At 42.8% G+C, this 21829-nt stretch overlaps 1 protein-coding gene across 2 annotated transcripts in view; it reads right to left on the reverse strand.

Annotated features, from left to right (window-relative positions):
• LOC141049744 (alpha-2-macroglobulin-like) overlaps window positions 1-21829 on the reverse strand; it is a 262253-nt gene that overhangs the window by 91301 nt on the left and 149123 nt on the right. For both annotated transcript variants that reach the window (XM_073546471.1, XM_073546470.1), the window contains exons 16-18: window positions 20720-20893; window positions 11731-11836; window positions 7186-7345 (exon numbers count right to left, since the gene is read on the reverse strand). In XM_073546471.1, the coding sequence (XP_073402572.1) occupies window positions 7186-7345; window positions 11731-11836; window positions 20720-20893 (440 nt within the window). The remainder of the gene's footprint in view (window positions 1-7185; window positions 7346-11730; window positions 11837-20719; window positions 20894-21829) is intronic.

Here is a 21829-nt window from a genome sequence, read left to right on the forward strand (position 1 = left end):
CTACAGCTGTCTGCCGTAGAAGTAGAGTTCATAAGAACATCAGACAGGAGGAACTCCAGTGTAACTCAGTACCGGGAGTACTTCACTTAAAGGCGCTATAAGAGGAGACGTTCAGAAAAGGCACATGTTGGCGGAGTGTTGGAAAGGAGCATTTCACCAGGCCTGGAGGTTGACTGAGTCCCTGACCCGGAGGACATGGCATGGAGGCAGGCACCTGTATGTACAACAGACTGTGAGTAAAGCTTTGGAACTACACGCCCTGGTGTCCTCCACTTATTCCTGCGCCAACACACCTGGCACCATTACATCCCTGTGCCTACCACTGCACCCTTTCCTGCAACGTACATCTACACTGCCCTGGAACTACAGCTTCACCTGTGGGGAGCTATAACATCTTTACTGCGCCATACCATCAGTCCCAGAGGATCTGCATGCAGCGTCGGCTTAACACTTCCCTTGCCGAACACCACAGGTGGCGTCACGAATCCTTTATAAACTTTATTCCCAATTCAACCCCCTTTTACATGGGCGCCCAAGGCCACGGACCGGGTCACCACTGCTGTGACATTCCCATCTGAGAGACCGGCCCGGTACCGAGTACCCCACAGCCCTGGGAGGGCGACCCCAACATCAACATACCTAGGCTGACCCATGTCAGCATCACTTTTAAAGGGTTGTTCCGAGATGTCAATTTTTCACCTACCAACAGAATAGGGAGGAATATATGCAGGGATACATTTCAGAAAATAGATCCTCCAGGAATATCCGTAGAGGTACATGCTTGACTGCAAAGTTGCATCTGAACAAACCACAAAACTTCTGGAACAATATCCTTTGTACAGGCCAAAGCTGAGATGTTTGGCATTTGCCCTGCACCAGGTTTGTCGAAAACCAAAGACCGCATATCAACACAAACACTCTTACCTACTGTGAAGCTGGGGGTGGACAGATGATGATGATTTGGGCTGGACAGGATTTGTAGCCACAAAACTTAAGAACTTTTCAGTTGCTGAGTGGACCATGATGAACAAATGCAGTTGTTTCGCTGCCTCTTATCCTCTTAATTTCAATGGAAGCAGTAAGGGTGTACTTATATTTTCACACTGCTTTTACATTTTGACCCAGTTTTTGGCAAATAAATAATGACAGTGTAAATTTTCATGTCTTGCTGTTCATCTGACATGGTGTTTCCCAAATTTTAAGTTCTTCTAAGAACCAGGTGTTTTTTTTGTTATGTCCTGATATGTAAATCCACAGAATTCAAAGAGGGTGTACTTAGTTTTTCTCATGATTGTATGTAAATGTAACAAGGGTAACCGGGGTGGTAGTCCAGACCGAGCTTACCCACTAAACACGGTCTGTAAACACCTCGGCCCCTTGAATGTGCAATACAGGACTGATACAGGCTTTCCCCAAAGGGTTACCTTCTCTTCCTCTGATAACAGCAGTCCAGGCAATTTCAGAGTTCGGGGATGCAGCTGTACTCCAACAGGGAAAAGTATAGTTTATTGAACAACGATGAAGGATGGCCAAAAAGACAATTTCAACACTGGCTTTCCTGCTCTCTCCCTGACATGTGCTGCAGTCGCACCCACAACGGCCCCAGCAGCCGAGGTTGGCAGTAGTCCAATCGCTGGAATCTGGGTGCCTGAGACTCCTTCAACGAAGGCCCTTCCAAAGTTTTGAGGGCCTGTGTTATAATTCTTCAGTTTGTAAGAGTCTTTGGTCCGGGGCAGCAGATCTTTCCCATCCGGGAGTCTGGCAATGCCCCTTCTGAAGTGTACATCTGCCCTGGTCGACAATCCGGGCAGTACTACACTGGAAGCAGCAGTTTCCTGTTCTTGCTCTGCTGCTGGCCCAGCCCATAATGTTAACATAATGTTGACATAAGTTAACATATACAACACATGCAGAATACACATATATAAGGTGCATGGGGAAGCCACACAGCATAATACTTATGTATGGTATAAGGACTTCAATGGCGTAGGGCAATGACGGCAGAGACACGCTTAGTGAAGCAAGTGATTTATATACAATTGTGCACAACAAACGTGGAAATACGTAACGGGTTCAGAGCACAGACATACAGCAGCACATAGCAAAAGGTTCAGCAAGGATGGTAAGTTATTAAGAGTCACTGAGTACGGAATATAACCGGGTATTGCAGGCAAAGTCCAGAGTATAACAAATGTCCAGCAGGATAATGTTCAGCGGGCACCGGGTAACAGCTACTAACCAGTATAGCAAACAGAAGTCCAGTTGTAGCGAGCCTCTGGTATGATGAGTCCGGTGGAGATCCAGTAAGGGGACCTTCAGTGGGCACAAACACTAACCGGGTACGGTAGCCAGAAGTCCAGCGGTATCCAGAGGTCCAGAGAGGTGAAGTCTCAAGCAGGAAGCAGGGTTGTTCCAGAGTCACAAGATCTGGGAGAGTGGCAGGGCAGGAGCACACCAGGAATCAATATACTCAAGCGATTTGCTTGTGCTTAGGGGCGGGTTTTTATGCAGCTGGGGAGGAAGTGATGTAAACGAAAACTCCATCTTAACTAAGGGCAGCTAAGAGGAAGTGATGCGACAGGACCGAAAACTCCATCTTAACCAAGGGCAAAAGTTCATTCAAAACAGACCGGAAAGTCCTAGGATCCTGACACACAGAGGGAGATGGTGCAACTGAGGGGACCTGCCACCTCCTTACACTCTCCCTTCCTTAAACATGGCCGTCCCCGGCCATGGTGACCTTGGTAAAACATACGAATAACATCAGAGTCCCAGTCACTCTGCGGATAAGTTCATAATCTACAAGAGCCGGCTGGACCTTTAACATGAGCGACCAACATTTTGAAGGGGGCCTCATTCAGACCCTACAGTCCTCCCCTTCCTCCTCTCAGATGACCACAGGCCCTTTATTTTGATCTGTTGGGTGCAATCTGGACCTATTAACATCAATCCTTAAAGGGACAGTATCAATCTGGATACTGCTGCTGCATTGCATAGTGGTCCACATGGGGACCCTGTACCACCATGTACACATTGGATGAGGACCCACTAGAAGAGGAGGAGTCTCCGCTATTCCTCCAGCTGCGCACTGCCTCCAGTGGTGGTCCTGTGGCTCCTTGAAACTCTGGCTCTGTTGACACACTTGCGGCAGCCTTACTGCTCCAAGGCACCACTTTCTCCTGTACGGCCGGGGCAACTGTGGCCATGGCAACTAGCCAGTCCACCAGCGGGGTCTCCTATAGTGAGCTGGTCTCAAAGTTGGAGACTATTCTTATGGCCATGGCGTAAGGACCCCGGGGTCCTTGCTCTTTAATAAAATCCACGTAGTCCCCCTGTCAGAGAGGACCACGAAACATAATGGACCCGGCATTCAAATAAACCTTGGTCCCAGTTTCCAGCTCCTGCAGGAAGCCATAGCCCCTGCATCGATCAAGATACCGGATGAGGCCGGAGGTCATCCAGCCTGCTGCAGTTCCTCTGCCCGGGTGCTGTAGTTCCTTGCAGATGCAGCACTCCCACCACCTTTTCTCCCAGATTACCATGTGTTTCCACTTGGCATCCATAGGCACATAGGGCTCCTCTGCAGCTGCATGGTGTTTCCCCACACCTTCGCCATGAGTGTCGGCCGGAACGGGTGTAGCCTGAGGAAGCGCTGGGACATTTGCTGCCGAAGACAATGACTGGGCCCACAGGACGGCTCCAGTGAGGACGGCGGGGCCATGGGCAGCTGGTATGCAGCAGACGAGACTACAGGACAGTCAGATGGGGAGTTTTTACTCACTTCCGTGCCTGATGTTAGTCTGCTAGCATGACCGCCGAGTTCAGCAATCGCGGCCGACATGATGCCTTGCAACGCCGACTCCAAACTCTCCCATTCACCTGTGGGCTTCCGTAAGGGGTATTGCCTATCCTCCATCCTCTTTGTATTCCTCGGCCTTCACGGGTAGCAGAGGCGGCAGTCGGGGTAAGGGCCGCTTCTCCAGGTCTTCTGATCACCAGGCCTTGTACCGCAGGCCCGCCTCCACCCGAACCTTGGATCACCTCCAGTCTTGGCGGCAAATGCCACCTCGGTGTGACATGCTGTGTCTCTATCAGCAGATAATGGTGCTTCGTCTTACACCAGGTAGTTTGTCTTTTCTAGGTTCCACCCATTCGTGGCTCAGGTCATTCTCTGCTGCTCCATCCGTTTCTCTAGTTCAGACTGCAAGGGTGGAACTCCTCCTTCGCCCGCACCCATTTAGGACGGACATCCTTCACAACGGGGTGTGGCCTTCTCTCTTCTGATGCCAAATTCTCTGCATGATGCCCACAAAATGCGGTAATTTCTCCATTTTTTGTGCCAACATTCGCCATCTTTTCTGTAGTGGTCGGCGCCTTTTGTAAATCAACAACATCCGCCATCTTTTCTTCTACAGTGGTCCACTGCTCAAAGTCTCTGCCAACCGCCTGTAATAATGTAATGGCAGGCAACATAGCACAAGTCCCAAATTCACAGTCACAAATCTCTAAATCGCTGTCAGCTGATAGCTCCATTTCTTCTAATTTGGATAGCACATCACATATTTCAGATTCATAGTCCCGGTCAGCCACCATCTCTATTTCTTCTATGGCGGACACTTCAAAATCACAGTCTGACACCACCTTTAATCCTCACACAGTGAACAACATTCCAAAATCACATGTCTCACATATTCCATCCATCAGTCTTTAGGCTGTGGGTGTCCATCATGCCGAACTATGCCAAGTGTAACAAGGGGCACCGGGGTGGTAGTCCGGACCGAGCTCACCAACTAAACACAGTCTGTAGACATGCTGGCCCCTTGTACGTGCAATACAGGACTGATACAGCCTTTCCCCAAAGAGTTACCTTCTCTTCCTCTGGTCACAGCAGTCCAGGCAATTAAGACTCCAGGGATGCAGCTGTACTACAACAGCGAAAAGTAACTTTTATTGAACCATGATGAAGGATGGACAAAAAGACAATTTCAGCACTGGCTTTCCTGCTCTCTTCCTGACATATGCTGTAGTTGCACCCACAATGGCTGCAGCAGCTGAGGTTCACAGTAGTTCAATCGCTGGAATCTGGGTGTCTGAGACCCCTTCAGCAAAGGCCCTTCCAAAATCATGAGGGACTGTGTTGTAGTCCTTCAGTCTGTAAGAGTCTTTGGTCCGGGGCAGCAGATCTCTCCCATTCGGGAGTCTGGCAATGCCCCTTCTGAAGTGTACATCTGCCCTGGTCGACATTCTGGGCAGTACTGCACTGGAAGCAGCAGTTTCCTGTTCTTGCTCTGCTGCTGGCTCAGCTCATAATGTTAACTGTTGACTGTCCCTAACTCTTATGACCATTTAAAGGGGAACATCACAATACAGTTTAAGACATAACACATTAATATAAAACAATTTGATTTACATGACATGACATATGACATATGCAACACATGCAGAATACAATTATATAAGGTGCACGGGGGAGCCATACAGGGAGATCATAGAATCATAGAATCATAGAATCGTAGAGTTGGAAGGGACCTCCTGGGCCATCTGGTCCAACCCCCTGCTCAAAGCAGGATTCGCTAAATCATCCCAGTTAGATGTCTGTCCAGCCTCTGTTTGAAGACTTCCATTGAAGGAGAACTCACCACTTCTCGTGGCAGCCTGTTCCACTCATTGATCACTCTAACTGTCAAAAAGTTTTTTCTAATATCTAATCTGTGTCTCCTCCCATTCAGCTTCATCCCATTGCTTCTAGTCTTTCCTTGTGCAAATGAGAATAAAGTTGATCCTTCTACAATGTGACAGCCCTTTAGATATTTGTAGACAGCTATTAAGTCTCCTCTCAGTCTTCTCTTTTGCAAACTAAACATTCCCAAATCCTGCAACCTTTCCTCATAAGACAGGGTTTGCAGACCGGTCACCATTCTGGTCGCTCTTTTCTGAACTTGCTCCAGTTTGTTGATGTCTTTTTTAAAATGTGGTGCCCAAAATTGGACACAATATTCCAGATGAGGTCTGACCAAAGAGGAGTAGAGGGAAATTATTACTTCACGTGATCTAGACTGTATGCTTCTGTTAATACATCCTAGAATTGCATTTGCCTTTTTTGCTGCTGCATCACACTGTTGACTCATATTCAGTCTGTGATCTATTAGTATACCCAAGTCTTTTTCACATGTGCTGTCACTTAGCCCTATTCCTCCCATTCTATATATGCTTTTTTCATTTTTATTGCCCAGATGTAGTACTTTGCATTTCTCCCTGTTAAAAACCATTCTGTTAGTTGCTGCCCACTTCTCCAGTTTATTTAAATCTTTTTGAATCCTCTCTCTCTCTTCTCTAGTATTAGCTATCCCTCCTAGCTTTGTGTCATCAGCAAATTTAATCAGTTTACCCTCAATTCCTTCATCTAAATCGTTGATAAAGATGTTGAACAATACAGGGCCCAGGACAGAGCCCTGTGGTACCCCACTTGAGACATTCTTCCAACTGGATGTGCAGCCAGTTACGACCACTCTTTGGGTCCGATCACTAAGCCAGTTATGAATCCACCTAACAGTTGCCTTGTCCATTCCATACTTAGTCATTTTTTCAATAAGGATTGTATGAGAGACTTTGTCAAATGCTTTGCTGAAGTCAAGATATACTATATCTACAGCATTTCCTTGATCCACCCAATCAGTAATACCATCATAGAAGGAAATTAAATTAGTCTGACATGACTTATTAGTTACAAACCCATGCTGACTCTGTTTAATCACTTCATTCTTATCCAGGTATTGACATACATGTTGTTTAATAATTTGTTCAAAGATCTTTCCTGGTATAGAAGTCAGACTCACTGGCCTATAGTTGCCTGGGTCCACCTTCTTCCCCTTTTTGAAGATAGGAACAACATTTGCTCTTCTCCAGTCTTCTGGCACTTCTCCTGTTCTGAGATGGCGCAACTGAGGGGACCTGCCACCTCCTTACATAAATTTACATTTTTGCATTCAGTTGAAGTGAATAGTTTAGAGCGACAAAACCATATACAACTAGTATAACCCCTTTTCTAGCCTGGAAACCCTTTGAACTAAAAGAAATATCAAAGAAGGTATAAAGCGATAAGTGTTTGTGTGGTTTAATTATCGGTTGACTGACAGGTATGTTACTAAAAGTATATATCTATAGAGTCTTTAGTCTACAACTTACCCAAGGGCAACAAGTTCCCAAATCCAGGTCTCGGGAAAATATGCTCTTACTTTTTCAGTTTCTCTTGGCTGTTGTGATAGCTCTGGTGATGGATCATTTTCTGAGGTCATGACTTTACTTGCAGTTTCAGTTTTGTATCTACGTCCACTACGGGTACTCTCTTAGAAATAAAAACACAAACATTTTTTAGAAAACAAAACATCAGATTTGCCATCAATATGAGTTTGTTTGGAGTCCAACACATGACTCCCTTAGGCCTGTTTCACACTTCAGTTTTTTGTGTCAGTAAAAATCTGCCAAAAAGGCGGAAAGCGGATCCGTTCCTAACTGATGTGAACGGATGGCACCGGATCCGTTTTTTTGACAGATCCGCCAAATGAAGAATTTTAAAGGAACCGCTGCCCGGGAAGAGGGGAGAGAGAGAGAGAATTTTTTTCATCCGCCAGAAAGGATTTCAGGGTTAAATTCCAGGCTAACTTCCTTTCTCTGGGCATGCGCACTGTAAAATGCGGATCCTGCAGCAAAAAAAACGTTGCAGGGTCCGTCCAGGCATGTCGGCGGACGCAAAAAATTTGGCGGATCTGCAAAAAAACGGATCCAACGGATGGCCATCCGTCAAGATCCGCCGGTAATGCAACTCAATGGGGAAAAAAACGGATCCGTTTTTTTGAAAAACCGGCGGATTTTGACTGATGATCAAAAACGGAAGTGTGAAACAGGCCTTACCGATCAGCTGCCACCAGCTCTAGCAGCCAAGTATTGCACTTTATCTCCCATTCATGTGAATGCTGCTCATCTGAAAATAGCTACAGTAGTGGTTGGAACTAAATGATAAACACAGCAGCTAAGTAACCATTACCGGGAACTTAGGTTCTTCACTAGAATGGGAGATTCAGAAGTTACCAGCCACCACTAAGCAATGTGCAAGGCTGGTGTGTGCCACCCCGCACATCACTTAGTTCTGATTACTGTTGGAGTGGTTTTGGGTTATACAGTGGGGGTGCTGGGTCTCCATGGAATGACAAGTCTTGGAAACCCATTTAAACCCCTAACTAAACTTCTATTTACATTTACATTTCTCAATCCAAGGCTATCCTTTCCCTCCTGAAACCCCTGCACAAGGTACTAGAGCTATCCAATAACTGAATATCACAAGCATCAAGTGCACATAATGCCATTAAACTGCCAGTATGAGGACTCGAGTCTGAGCTGGCACCAAGTAGAACATCTTTTACACTCAAAGTGAACAAATAGTACAGCACTGGATAACCCCTTTAACTTCTTCAGGACCGCCCATAAACTATAAATGTCCCAGTTATATTCTGCAGTGATGTTCTTAAACATCAATGCATAATAGAGCTAAAGTACACATTGTGCAACGGTGGGGGCTGGAAGCCAGCTGTAACGCACAATTAGACTCCCTGCAGAGAAAGCAAACATAATTTATTATCATTTATACATTTTTGATTGTTTTATACACATAGTTGAACAATAGGTGTGTATATAGATTAATAATCACTGACCATGCTTCCTTCTCTGGACCTGGAGAGCATGTGTTCACTTGGAGTATTGAATAAACATGACCTGCTTGGTCCTAGAAAACCCAGACAGCTCTGTTTTGCAGAGAAGAAACTTATTTTCTGCTGTAACTGGCACTAATATACCGGCCCCAGTTACAGGAGAAATCAACAATAAATGTATTAATATTCTTAAATGCCTGAATATGTTCAAATTCTTATAAAATGTTATGGGGGGGTATAGTGTGCAAAATAAAATGAAAAAAAATTAATGAAAAAGCAGGGTAAAAAAGCAAATAGATAAAACAAATTTTAAAAAACTTATTGCCAGTGTGAATCGCTGTTTTTGTCTAATAGATAAAAAAACCTTCTGCAGAAAGGAAAACACAATTTAAAATGTCTTAAAGGTGTGCTTTGGTCTAAAGGTGTTGCTTTAGTCTGCAGTCATTTGACTGTTTCTAACCTTGTACCACACACGTGCATTGAGTGTGTTGTGCGAGAGTGTCTTATTCGATTCCAACCAGGAGTATGTATATCTCATTAAAATTGCGTGTGTTATAAAAATGTGCATAATCAGTAATGGTAAAAATGGCCTGGTCAGCCTAGTCATGAACTGGTATTGACAAGTGTCATGACTAGAGATAAGGAAACCTTTCAAGGTTTGGTTTGGTTCGGTTCAGATTGGCAAACATTGCGATGTTTGCTGAATATACCAAAGCCCCATTGAGTTCAATGCGCCGTAAATAAATAATTTTAAAAAAAATTTACGTGGGTTTCCCTGTATTTTGGATAACCAGGCAGGCAAAACTGATAACTGCCGGCTGCAACCCTCAGCTATCATCGCTAGCCAGGCTTATTATGAAGAATATAGGGGTCCCCATACTTTTTTAAATTATTTAAATAAATTAAAATAACGGCACGGGGTCCCCCCTATTTTTGACAATCAGCCAAGCTAAAGCTGACAGCTGGGGCTGGTATTCCTAGGCTGGTAAGGGGCTCTGAATGTTGCCCCCAGCCTAAAAATAACAGCTCACAGCCGCCAGAGAAAAGGTGCATCTACTAGATGCACCAATTCTGGTGCTTTGCCCGCCTCTTCTCACTTGCCTTATGGTGGTAGCAAGTGGGGTTAATATTTATGGGGTTGATGTCACCTTTGTATTGTCTGGTGACATCAAACCAACAGGTTAGTATTGGAGAGGCATCTATAAGACACCAATCAAGTACTAATCCTATAGTTATATTATACAGTCTGCCATCCAGCAGAGACACTGAGCAGCGTGTGCTCCTGCTGCTCAGTATCTCACAGTGAACTCCTATAACCTGACTGACATCACCGCGAGCACAGTTAAAACTTTTCCCATGGGGCTCACGCTGACCTCACTAATTGGCAGTGAACTCCCAGGACCTTTCTGAAGGCACCGCTAGAAGTTTCTCACACTCATGGGGATGACAATCAGGTCATAGGAGTCAACTGCAAGAAATTGAGCAGCAGAAGCACATACTGCTCTGTGTGTCTGCTAGATGGCAGGATATACAGTTGCATCATGCAAAAATGCAGCTTGCTATTTAGATGTAGCAGAGCTAGACCCAACCTGGGACAAATGAATTATAATTTTCTCGGCTGACAGGTAAGGAATGTTGTGGTTTATTATTTTAGTTCTGTTACAGGAGACCATGGCTTCTGTGGACTGGGCGATATGAGAATGAGTTACTTTAGATTCATTAATGGAGTGTGTCATTCTTTCAATTAAATTACTGTTTTCTGGCTGTGTGTTTATTTACAAAATAACTATAGGATTAATACTGGATAGGTGTCTTATAGATGCCTCTCCATTACTATATTGTGGGCTTGATGTCACCAGACAATACAAAGGTGACATCAACCCCACAAATATGAACCCCACATTCCATTACCACAGGGCAAGTTGGAAGAGCCAGGTAAATCACCAGAATTGGAGCAATAGATGTGCCTTTTCAGGGGTGGCTGTGGGCTGCTATTTTTAGGCTGTGGGGCCAATATCCATGACCCCTTACCAGCCTGGGAATACCAGATCCCAGCTGTCTGTTTAGCTCAGCTGTTTGTCAAAAATTGAGGGACCTCACACCATTTTTTTAAATTATTTACTTAATTTAAAAATACGATGTGGGGACCCCTCGATTATTGATAACCAGCCTTGCTGAAGCTGACAGCTCATGATTGCAGCCCACAGCTGTCAGTTTTGCTTGGATAGTTATCAAAGATACAGGGGAGCCCCACGTCATTTTTTTATTATGATTTATTTATTTATAGCGCACTATGTGGCAGATGAATGCTCCCATCAGCTGCCGCATGCTCTCGCTGTCAGCAGTTGAATACAACTCTAAATATTGTCCCCTGCTCATGCTGATTGCAGCACGAACAGGGGATGATGATGTGGGCTGTCTTCACTTCAGCGTCCAGCTCCAGGGAACAGCGTGAATAGAGCTGCTGATTCCCAGGCGCTGGTACGTGTCACACTGATGACATGGATGCCCTCCGTGTGTCATCACTGTGCATGTGTGTGGGACGTTTTGTGGCCCGTGCTGCTACCAGAAACTCTGACGTCTGAAAGAGCTATTAGTGAACTTGGTCATTTACCAAACTTTGGCCAACTTATGACGATTTTTAGGAAAATACTTGGAAATCCGAACACAAATCCAATTACGGTCTTGCCGAATTTGAGATTGGCCAATGTTTTCAGAAGTTATCTTGTCTCTAGTCATAACCAAGATAAGCAAAATCTGCTGCAACAAGTTGCGGGATAGTAGCCACTATCCCACCCTCCTTCCCCTCATATATAAATCTTGGACCCCGTACCAGTCTTTTTCAGCAATAGATATAAAAGCATGATTTCATTCAATGACAGAAATCTTGAAAATTGTGAACTTGAGAATTTGGATTTTAGAATGATCGGTGACATTTATCATATACACTGACAAAAATATATTCTACATTTCTGCTTTGATCAACTTTATATAGAGTTTTTCCAAAATAATTTCTATAACTTACCCCCAGAAATAATCCTGATTTTACTTTCTCTTTCCACTATTTCAGGTTCACTACATGTCAAAGGCTTTTTAGTATCTGCACTTGTTACTATCTTTAGGCGAATGGCCTATGAAGAAATGCAAAGTAATGTAAATAGGCCATATACATACACATATAGAGATATGTGAAAGGATCTTTTCAACAGTGCAACTACTTTTCAGATTAGCGTGTAGCGGGGAGAATAGAGATCATTTTCTCGCCAATGAGTGGCTGCTCGTCAGCTACAGCTCATCAATATTGTATCCACGTGAACATCCTCGTTGACGTCACATTAGTGGCAGCAGCTGAAAAGTGGCCGCTCATTAACTAAAGCCGAAACGTGACTCCAGAATGTAAAGTAAATGCCAGGAATAGCGACAAGAATGGTGCTATTGCGAGAGATGAGTATAAAGTGCATACTGTATATTTTACATAGGCCCTGAATTTATTGAACTGAGGTTGTCCAATAGCAGACAACACTTTAAAAGTTATCTTTCCTTCATGTACTAGGAAAGAGAGTGTCCAGGGTTACCAATCGTTTAGAAATTTCTGGACATATTTATAGGGCACTTTTTTCCCCTATTATGTAAACATTTTTTTAAGGGTCATTGATTTTTGGGGAACTGGAGAAACTTGATGATAATTACAGTCACAATAATCTGTACATTTTAAAGTTCATAATTAATAATGCAGCTGATGTCTTCATATCAGAACTATAGTCTTTAGCCATATTTCACGTATCATTTAATGATATATAAAAGTTTTCCAATATGACCGACCTCTTAGATCTCTTAACACATAATTTATCAGAATGTCCTTTGGTCAGCATGTCCATATTCCTATGGTCAACTGATTTATAAATGATAAGAATCTCAAACAGGAAGGTAGGCCATCAACCATGAAACTACTAATAATGGAAGGTTAGCAGATGTGCATGAGACTATTCATATATTTTTGATCATTAATTAACTCTATAATTTGAATTCTCTAACAGAGTCAAAATAGAACATCAATAAAAGTCTAACAAGCTCTATTGTATCTCTGTATTTCTCCATTTCAGCTGCTGGTATGTACCATCAGATGTGGCTTTACAGAGCTGATTCCTATTAGGGCGCAGTCAGATGGCCATTTAAATCTGACCAACATTGGAATGGCTGGCGTCTCTCCTGACCAGAGCCTGATAGCTGCAAAAAAATACATGAAGCTGTCACACTCAGGTCGGGAGAGCCACCAACCCGTCGGTGCACTGCGTTCTGATCTTGGTCCCCTTTATATGTCTGACTGAGCCCTTAGAAGCATTTGTATATCAGTGTCGAAAGAAGATGGCATCACCTCAAAATTGTGCAAACTTCATTGCACTGTGAATTGCTGAAAAATGACCAACATACCGGTAATTGTTATTCTGATTATCTGTATATACAGACACTTTTTGGATGGGAGTTGGAAGGTAGATGATGTCCTTAAAAGACAGGTGCATGCCATTCAGTTTTAGTTAATAATAGTAACTGCGCCTTTCATTGCGAATCTCCTCTGAATTTGTATGAAAAAAAGGAGATAGTTATTTTTGTCATACATAACGGTGCTATGTATAACACAGGCGATTCGACGATCGCAGATTTAAGTCTCCTAAGTCAATAAAAAGTAAAAAAAAGTTTGTAAAAATATGAAAAAGAAAAAAAACACAAAAGCTCAAATCACCCGCCTTTTGCCCCATTGAAAATAAAACCATACAAAATACACATATCTGATATCACTCTGTTGAGAAATGTCCCATCTATAAAAATATCAAATAAATTAATCCGATCGGTAAACAGCGCAACGAGAAAAAAAATTGAAGCGCCAGAATTACGGCATTTTGGCCGGCCAACAAATAAATAAAATAAAATAAGAGGTGACATCAAAACATCGTATCTACCCCAAAATGCTATCAATAAAAAAATGAAGTACGCCATCACCCAGTCCCATATGCCGAAAAGTGAAAACGCTATGTCTCTTGGAAAATGGCAACAAACGCAAAAGCTTTTTTTCACACAAATTTTAGAAATTTTTTTCACCACTAAGATAAAAAATAAACTATATATGTTTGACATCAGAGTGCTCGTATTGATCTGGAGAATTATATTGTCAGGTCAGTTTTACCATATAATGATCATGGTAAATAGAAAAAAAAATGATTGTGGAATTGCACTCTTTTTGCAATTGGAATTTCGCTAATTTTCCAATACATTAGGCTAGATTCACACTAGCATTCAACAGAGCTGTGGAGGGCTGCGTAGTTCCTTCATTAAGCCCCGCCCACTGGCGCACCTCTTCCTTCAGCTCCGCCTATGTCGGCATGCGTCCTGCGTACCCTATCTTTAACATTGGGTACGCAGGCCATGCAAATGTATGCGGATGCCTGCGCATGTGTCATTTTGATGCTGCGCCGAACGCAACATGTTGCATTTTGTTGCAGTTGGCGCAGTGTCAAAATGATGCATGGTATGTCAAAGTTCAAATATGTCACTAAGACGAGCACCAATATCAGCCAGTTTTACAATTTCAGAACCAAAATCGGCGCTCGTCCTTGTGACATATTTGAATTTTGACACATCATGTGCTCGGTTTAGCGGCTTTTTCAAGAAACACAGCAAAAAAGACAGCCCCACCATACAGGTTAGTCTTGATGAAGAGGCCCTGTGTGACCTCGAAACGCGTTGACCTTTAACTTGTTCTAATGAACGTTTTTATTCCAAGGAAATTCAATCTCATTGGCGCATCAGTGATACCTCCGTTCGTCTTTCTTATAGTCAGCAAGTGACCACATGTATGCAAATCGCCAACACCAGAGAATCCTGACCAGAACTCTGCGGTCACATAGAATGACTACAGACTCATCACAAACTTGGACAACCCCTTTGATATTCCTAACATAAATAACAATATGAGAATTAGTCAGTATTACAAAAAAAAACCATTTACATCCAGGTACCTGATAAATGACATTGTCTCTGGAGTCGTCTCTTTCTTTTCATCTTCATCTTGTCAAGACGCCATGAAGACTCTTCTCATCCACAGCCAGAGCTCATTTCTGCAGACTTCCATCTTCTCTAGTCTTCTGCAGCACATCCCGACACAACGCCCTTAAAGATAGCAGTATCATTATAATGCTCCTAAATAAAAAAATCTTCCCTAAGCTAAGCCCCTAAATAAATAATTGCCCCTCACTATATTAAACAGCACAAAATATGACCCCTACACATTGTCCCTCTTATGGTACATGCTCTCCACACAGATCCTTCCCTTCCATACCGAACCCTCTCTTCATATTGTCCGCTAACACTCCATCCCCCTATAGAGCCCAGTCTCTATACTGTGCCCCTTCACTACACTTCTCCTACTGGGCATACTATCCCCTTCTGGCTGTGCCCTTACACTGTTTCCCACAGTACTCAATCTCTATTCTGTGCTCACTCAAACTTTCCTCCCCCCATACTGTCTACTCACATTTTTTGTTCCCTCCTCATGTAAGTCCCCTCTGCTAACTATACTGTATCCTCACACATTTACGCCCTCACTCTCCATATTTCCTCCTCACGCATCCTTCTGACTCTACATACTGTGTCTGCACACATCCATGCACCCTCGTTCCCCATAGTTCCTCCTCACACATCTCATCACCCTCGCTCCCAATACTGTGTCAGTATACATTTTTCCCTTCGCTACTCACTGTGTTCACTCCCCATCTCCCCTCTCACACCCACAGAATAAATCCACTCCACTTCCGACAGAATAAATCCACTCCCCTTCCGACAGAATAAATCCGTCCCCCTCCACACATAAAATAAATCCATCCCCTTCCACACAGAATAAATGCACCCTGCCCCACACACACTAAACAAATCCCCGATCCCATCACACATACACTGAATAAATCCTCAACCCCCCACACACACTGAAGAAAATCCCGACCCCCCACACACTGAACAAGTCCCACACACACCGAATAAATCCTGACTCCCCACACACAAACACACACTGAATAAATCCCCCACATACACACACACTCACACTGAATGCCCCCCCACACACACACACACTGGATAATTACCCCCTCACACACTCACACACTGAATAAATCCCTGACCCCTCAACACACACACACACACACACTTTGGGAGTTGATGCGCGAGTTTCTCGCATCACACTCACAAGTGTAACACCGGCCACACAGGAAGTTCCTGAAAGCAGAGAAAAGTCAGTAATATGTAATGTCCTTTCCTTTTTTTTTTACTAAATAAAAAATTACAATAAAAAAATGGTTTGGGGTCCTCCTTTATTTGTTAACCAGCCAGTGTAAAGCAGACTACTGGGGCTGGTATTTCAGGCTGCTAGGGATCCAATATCCATGAACCTTACCTGCCTGATAATACCAGGCCGCAGCAGTCTGCTTACCTTGGATGTTTTTTTTAGATCCCCTCTAAGAAAAATAGCGTAGGGTCCCCATATTTTTGTTAACCAGCCAAGTAAAAAGCAGACTGCTGCGGCCTGGTATTCTCCGACTGGCGAGGACCATGGATTTTTGCCCTCACCAGCCTAAAAATAACAGCATGCAGCAGCCCCACAATTGGCGCATCCAAAGATGTGCCAATTATGGCACTTTACCCGGCTCTTCCCACTTGCCCTGTAGCGTTGGCAAGTGGATTTCATATTTTTGTGGTTGATGTCACTTTTATATTGTCTGGTGACATCAAGCCCACGGATTACTAATGGAGAGTCATCTTTTAGACACCTATCCATTACTAATCCTATAGTTGTTAGAGGTTAAATAAAGACATGACTAGAATAAAGTCTTCTATTGTAATAAAACACAGCACAGTTTTCCATTTTTATTATTACTCCTAATCCATGCGACGCCCTTGTTCTCCTGTAATAAAAATAAAATAACAAACCAACACAAATACTTCCTGTATGACGTAGTCCTAAATAATGAGTGCCAAAAGACGAGTTCAGCTCTGCTACATCAGGATTCCTGGCTCAGCCTGACATCCAGACACAGCAGAGCTTGTATATGACTACCGGAGATTACTCAGTCTCTAGCGGTAACCTGCACTGCAGTCCTCATGGTCAAAACAATGAAAGAGACCGAAAGGATGTCCAGTAATCATAAATTTATTAAATAATTGTCATACAAGTAATTATGAAAATTAAAAAAGGGGGGAGAGACCAATGCCATGGAATAGGCACTACCGGGGACAAAAAAGTTAAATATCACGTCTGAATGCATGAAACATAATGCAAGATGTACAAAAAATAAATAAATAAAATGCCAGTGCTTAATCACTACTTAAATGTGTGGCCAAACATATAAAACTCAGACAAAACTCTATAAAGTGCAAATGTATATGAAACAGTGCAGCAATAGCAAATTGAATAAAATAAAGTGCGGTGCAATAGGAGAGCTACTTAGGAGCTATGCTCCAACAAAGTGAGCATGTAGAAGTTGCTAGAGGCAAAAGAATGGAGTGTAAAATAAAAGCACAGTGCTGTACCTCTTATGCTGCTGAAGTCCTCCTATGTACAGTTAGGTCCATATATATATATATATATATATATATATATGGTGCAAGCCACTCATAAGCATCAAGAATAAAAAGGCTAGACTGGACTTTGCTAAAAATCATCTCAAAAAGCCAGCACAGTTCTGGAAGAACATTCCTTGGACAGATGAAACCAAGATCAACCTCTACCAGAATGATGGAAAGAGAAAAGTTTGGCGAAGGCGTGTTACAGCTCATGATCCAAAGCATACCACATCATCTGTAAAACATGGCGGAGGCAGTGTGATGGCTTGGGCATGCATGACTGCCAGTGGCACTGGGTCACTAATGTTTATTAAATTCTGAGGTATTCAGAGCCATACTGTGTGCTCAGATCCAGCCAAATGCAGCCAAACTGATTGGTCGTCGTTTCATACTACAGATGGACAATGACCAAAAACATAAAGCCAAAGTAACCCAGGAGTTTATTAAAGCAAAGAAGTGGAATATTCTTGAATGGCCAAGTCAGTCACCTGATCTCAACCCAATTGAGCATGCATTTCCCTTGTTAAAGAATAAATTTCAGACAGAAAGGCCCACAAACAAACAACAACTGAAAACCACCGCAATGAAGGCCTGGCAGAGCATCAAAAAAGGAGGAAAAACAGCGTCTGGTGATGTCCATGAGTTCAAGACTTCAGGCAGTTGTTATGAGTGGCGGAAGGCACTAAAAAAAAAAAAAATAATTAAAGTGCCTTCGCCACTCGGGGTCCACCGTGCGGCAGATGGCAAAACCGCTGCTAAGGGAGGAAGTGCACTGCAGCGGTAGTGTGCGCAGGGTTCTAAATCACCCAAGTGCAAAAGAGGCAGTCTTTGTTATGGGACACAAAGCTGCACAGAAAAATAATAAAGAAAAGGTAACGCTGAGCCTGTTAAACGCACAGGGACACAGCGGCACACGTACGGTAGCCGAGAACAGGAGTAGTTAAAGTGGCACTACAACCAAACGGACTTACCGTGAATGAGCGCGTGCACAGCGTCGCAACTGCGAACGCCACAAAAGTCTGCAACCGCAATAATGCAAGCGCGATGCAGGACGCTTTGCTGCTGAGATGGCTGAAGCTTGAGCGCGCTGGCGCTAGCGCTGCTACTGGCTGACCCAATCACTCACACACTCGTAATAACCGAGGGAAGGGGTTTCATAATAAGTCATCCACCAGACCAAGCATCCATCAACAAACATACAGCAGCAAGTATCAGAAAATACTAGCGCATGGCATAACAGCCATGCACACTTTTTATAGTGACCGGGACCTTCCGGAAATCTCCAGAAACCTGAGCTGAACCAATGGAATCAGGAGCAGGACCTGAGCACCTGACTCTTGAACTCCAATGGGAGCTCATTCCAGGAGCATGCTCACAAGCTGGCAGAAAGGACTTAGATTCTGGAGATGAATGTGAGGATCTGGATCTCTGCATTAGTATGGCAGGACACAGATTCCTAACAGCAGTCATTGCCAACAAAGGGTTTTCAACCAAGTACTAGAAATGAACATTTTATTTACAATTATTTAATCTGTCCAATTTCTTTTGTTCCCTTTAAAAAAAGGGTGGCACATGTTAAGAAGCTGAAACTTCTAAACCCTTCATCAAATTTTAATGTGGATACCCTCAAATGAAAGCTGAAAGTCTGAACTTCAACTGCATCTGAATTGTTTTGTTTAAAATTCATTATGGTAATGTCAGGAACCAAAATTAGAAAAATGTTGTCTCTGTCCAAATATATATATGGACCTAACTGTAGCTCTCCTATTGCACCACACTTTATTTTATTCAGTTTGCTATTGCTGCACTGATTCATATGCATTTGCACTTTATAGAGTTTTGTCTGAGTTTTATATGTTTGGCCACACATTTAAGTAGTGATTAAGCACTGGCACTTTATTTATTTATTTTTTGTACCTCTTGCATTATGTTTCATGCATTCAGACATGATATTGAACATTTTTGTCCCTGGTAGTGCCTATTCCATGGCATTGGCCTCTCCCCCCTTTTTTAATTTTATTCCTAATTACTTGTATGACAATTATTTAATAAATTTATGATTACTGGACATCCTTTCGGTCTCTTTCGTTGTTTGGAATATATTATCCGAGTTATCTTTGTACTGTCCATGTGTGCAACTATTTTACTTTAGTTCAGTGATTTTAAAATTGCACTTTTCCTTGAGATATTTTAATAGTCCTCATGGTCAGCTGACCGCGAGAACTTGCCTAGTGACAGGAGATAACCCTGGCGATCACGTGCATGGCAGTTCTCGCACTCAGCTCAGTCATCGCGAGAACTGCAGTGGACGCGAACTTCCGGCGGTGTCACAAGGTAAGACATTATTTAAATTTGTACACATGTGTAGTAAGCTGCATTCCGCAGTTATTACGCATGTGACTAATAATTAGTTGCTGTTTTACTGCATCTAATGATAGTCTATGGGAAATTTACGCTGCGGGGACTGAGTGTTTCCGCATCGTAAATAGACATGTTGCGGTCTGGAAAGATGCACTGCACATCCATTTACGCAGGTCTGCCACCTGCATCTCTGAAATCTCTGAACGCATAGTGGAGATGTGATTTCATGAAATCCCATCCACTATGCTGTAACATCTGGACATTGCGGGTTTGACACTGCGGATGTGCGCAGCATCAAACCTGCAGCGTTTACCCTTAGAGAACTGCTAATGCAGAATGAAGCCCCAGCGGAGACACTTCAGACTGCCACATTAGGCGGCCCGACTGCACCCCCCTGCCGGTTGCATCCGGGGCACATGTTCCAGCTGTTCCCCTCAGATGCTCCTCTACTTGATAGCGAGGTCTCAGACAAAACAATTTAAATGCCCGGTGTGTTGTTTTTAAGGCAAAATTTAGACCTCGCGATAACAATCTCCAGTTAGTCTCAGTAAGGGGAATAGAAAGATTGATGAAATTTAGGGGTATTTTTGATGACTTGGGAGTCGAATGTGACTTTTTAAAATAATGGGACTGTGACTTGTTTGAGGTTTGGTCACCTTAAGAATATTCTGTTGATACATTGGAAGAATCAATGTCAGGCAATGGAAAAGTAATCTGGATTATGCAAGAACCATCAGGTTTTGGTCTAATGCTGCATTTAAGAATGGATCTGAGGGGAATATGCTGACGCTCCCAATAACCCCATTCATATACCTGGTCTTTATGTTAATCAAAGGAGTCATGTTTAAAAAAAATTTTTGTAAAAATAAATGATTCCTCAAGACAACTTTTTTATGCATTTTATATGTTTTACACATTAATAATAAAGGACATTTTTTTTAATAATACCTGGATTGGAAGCTGGATTGTTTTTTCTCCTTGAATTCATTTAGACGAGCATAATGAAGCTACATGTAATTTTGCATTTATTTGATCCTATGTTTTACCTCGAGCAAACTGTCTATATCCACACTGTCATCTTCATGGAACCTTGGTCTTCTAATGGATTGAACAACGAAATGAGAAGATTTGCGAATTGGTCTATAACTACATCTCTCTTCATGTTCCTGGATGCGATAATCATATCGTTTAAAGTCAACCGAAGGGAAGAGGTCAAAAACCTTATAAAAAATGTAAAGAAAGTTTTAGATATTTGAAAGGCATGCAGAATAGGAACCTATTGCATGAGCACATTGGTCTACATGTGTACCTTGATACAGTGTATCTATACGCACATTCAACTAAATCTGTGTGAACCGCAATACTAAACATCTCAGACAATACTGGATTTGATTCTAATATCATATAGTATATCCCTTTTGAGCTAAAGAAAATCTGTAAAAAGGTTTACGTTGCTATTTCTGAGGTCAGTAGAAATGGGCAAATCATTTTCTAATGGATTGAATTTATTACCACTTTCCTGAAAATTTTGGATTGCCAGAATACAAATTTTTCAGGATTGGATGTGCACAAATCCAGTAGAATGGTGTACAGGCATGCACAATTTTGCTGAATTCTGAAGTCCAGGATGGGACAAGGAGAGGTAAGTACAAAATTTTAATTTTTTTAACCCCATCCCAGTAGATTCCATTTGCATCCAATTTATTTGATGTGAAGCGTATCTCAGCCCTTTCCTCAAATTCTGTGATTCTGCCCTAGAGGTCAGCATATTCTAAACTAGTGACAGAGACCATGATTCAAGCTCTGTGTTACTTACCATTCTGTCCTGCAGTCAATTTCATAAAATCGCTGGGAATTATCTGCAGTGCTAAAATTCATGATTTGCAGCTTACCGTTTCTATGTATAGGGTGATCGCTTTCAATCAACAAGCGGTGGGCAAAGCGTGATGCAGTTCATAAATATGGGAACTCTACAGCACGTGCTCTTTATGGACTGCAGCATTGCAGAAGATAGCCAGGGATTTTTATAATAAAAACTTTCCTCTATCAAAATTTGTAGTCCAACTTAACCAGAGCCACATAAGCAATGATATCATGTAGGTGAACACTATAATGTTTTTAACGGATAAAGCACTCGTTTTAGCACTAGTAGTTAC

The sequence above is a fragment of the Dendrobates tinctorius genome, unplaced genomic scaffold (genome assembly GCF_039654945.1).
Source record: "Dendrobates tinctorius isolate UK_male_01 unplaced genomic scaffold, ASM3965494v1 ptg000147l, whole genome shotgun sequence".
NCBI lineage: Eukaryota > Metazoa > Chordata > Amphibia > Anura > Dendrobatidae > Dendrobates > Dendrobates tinctorius.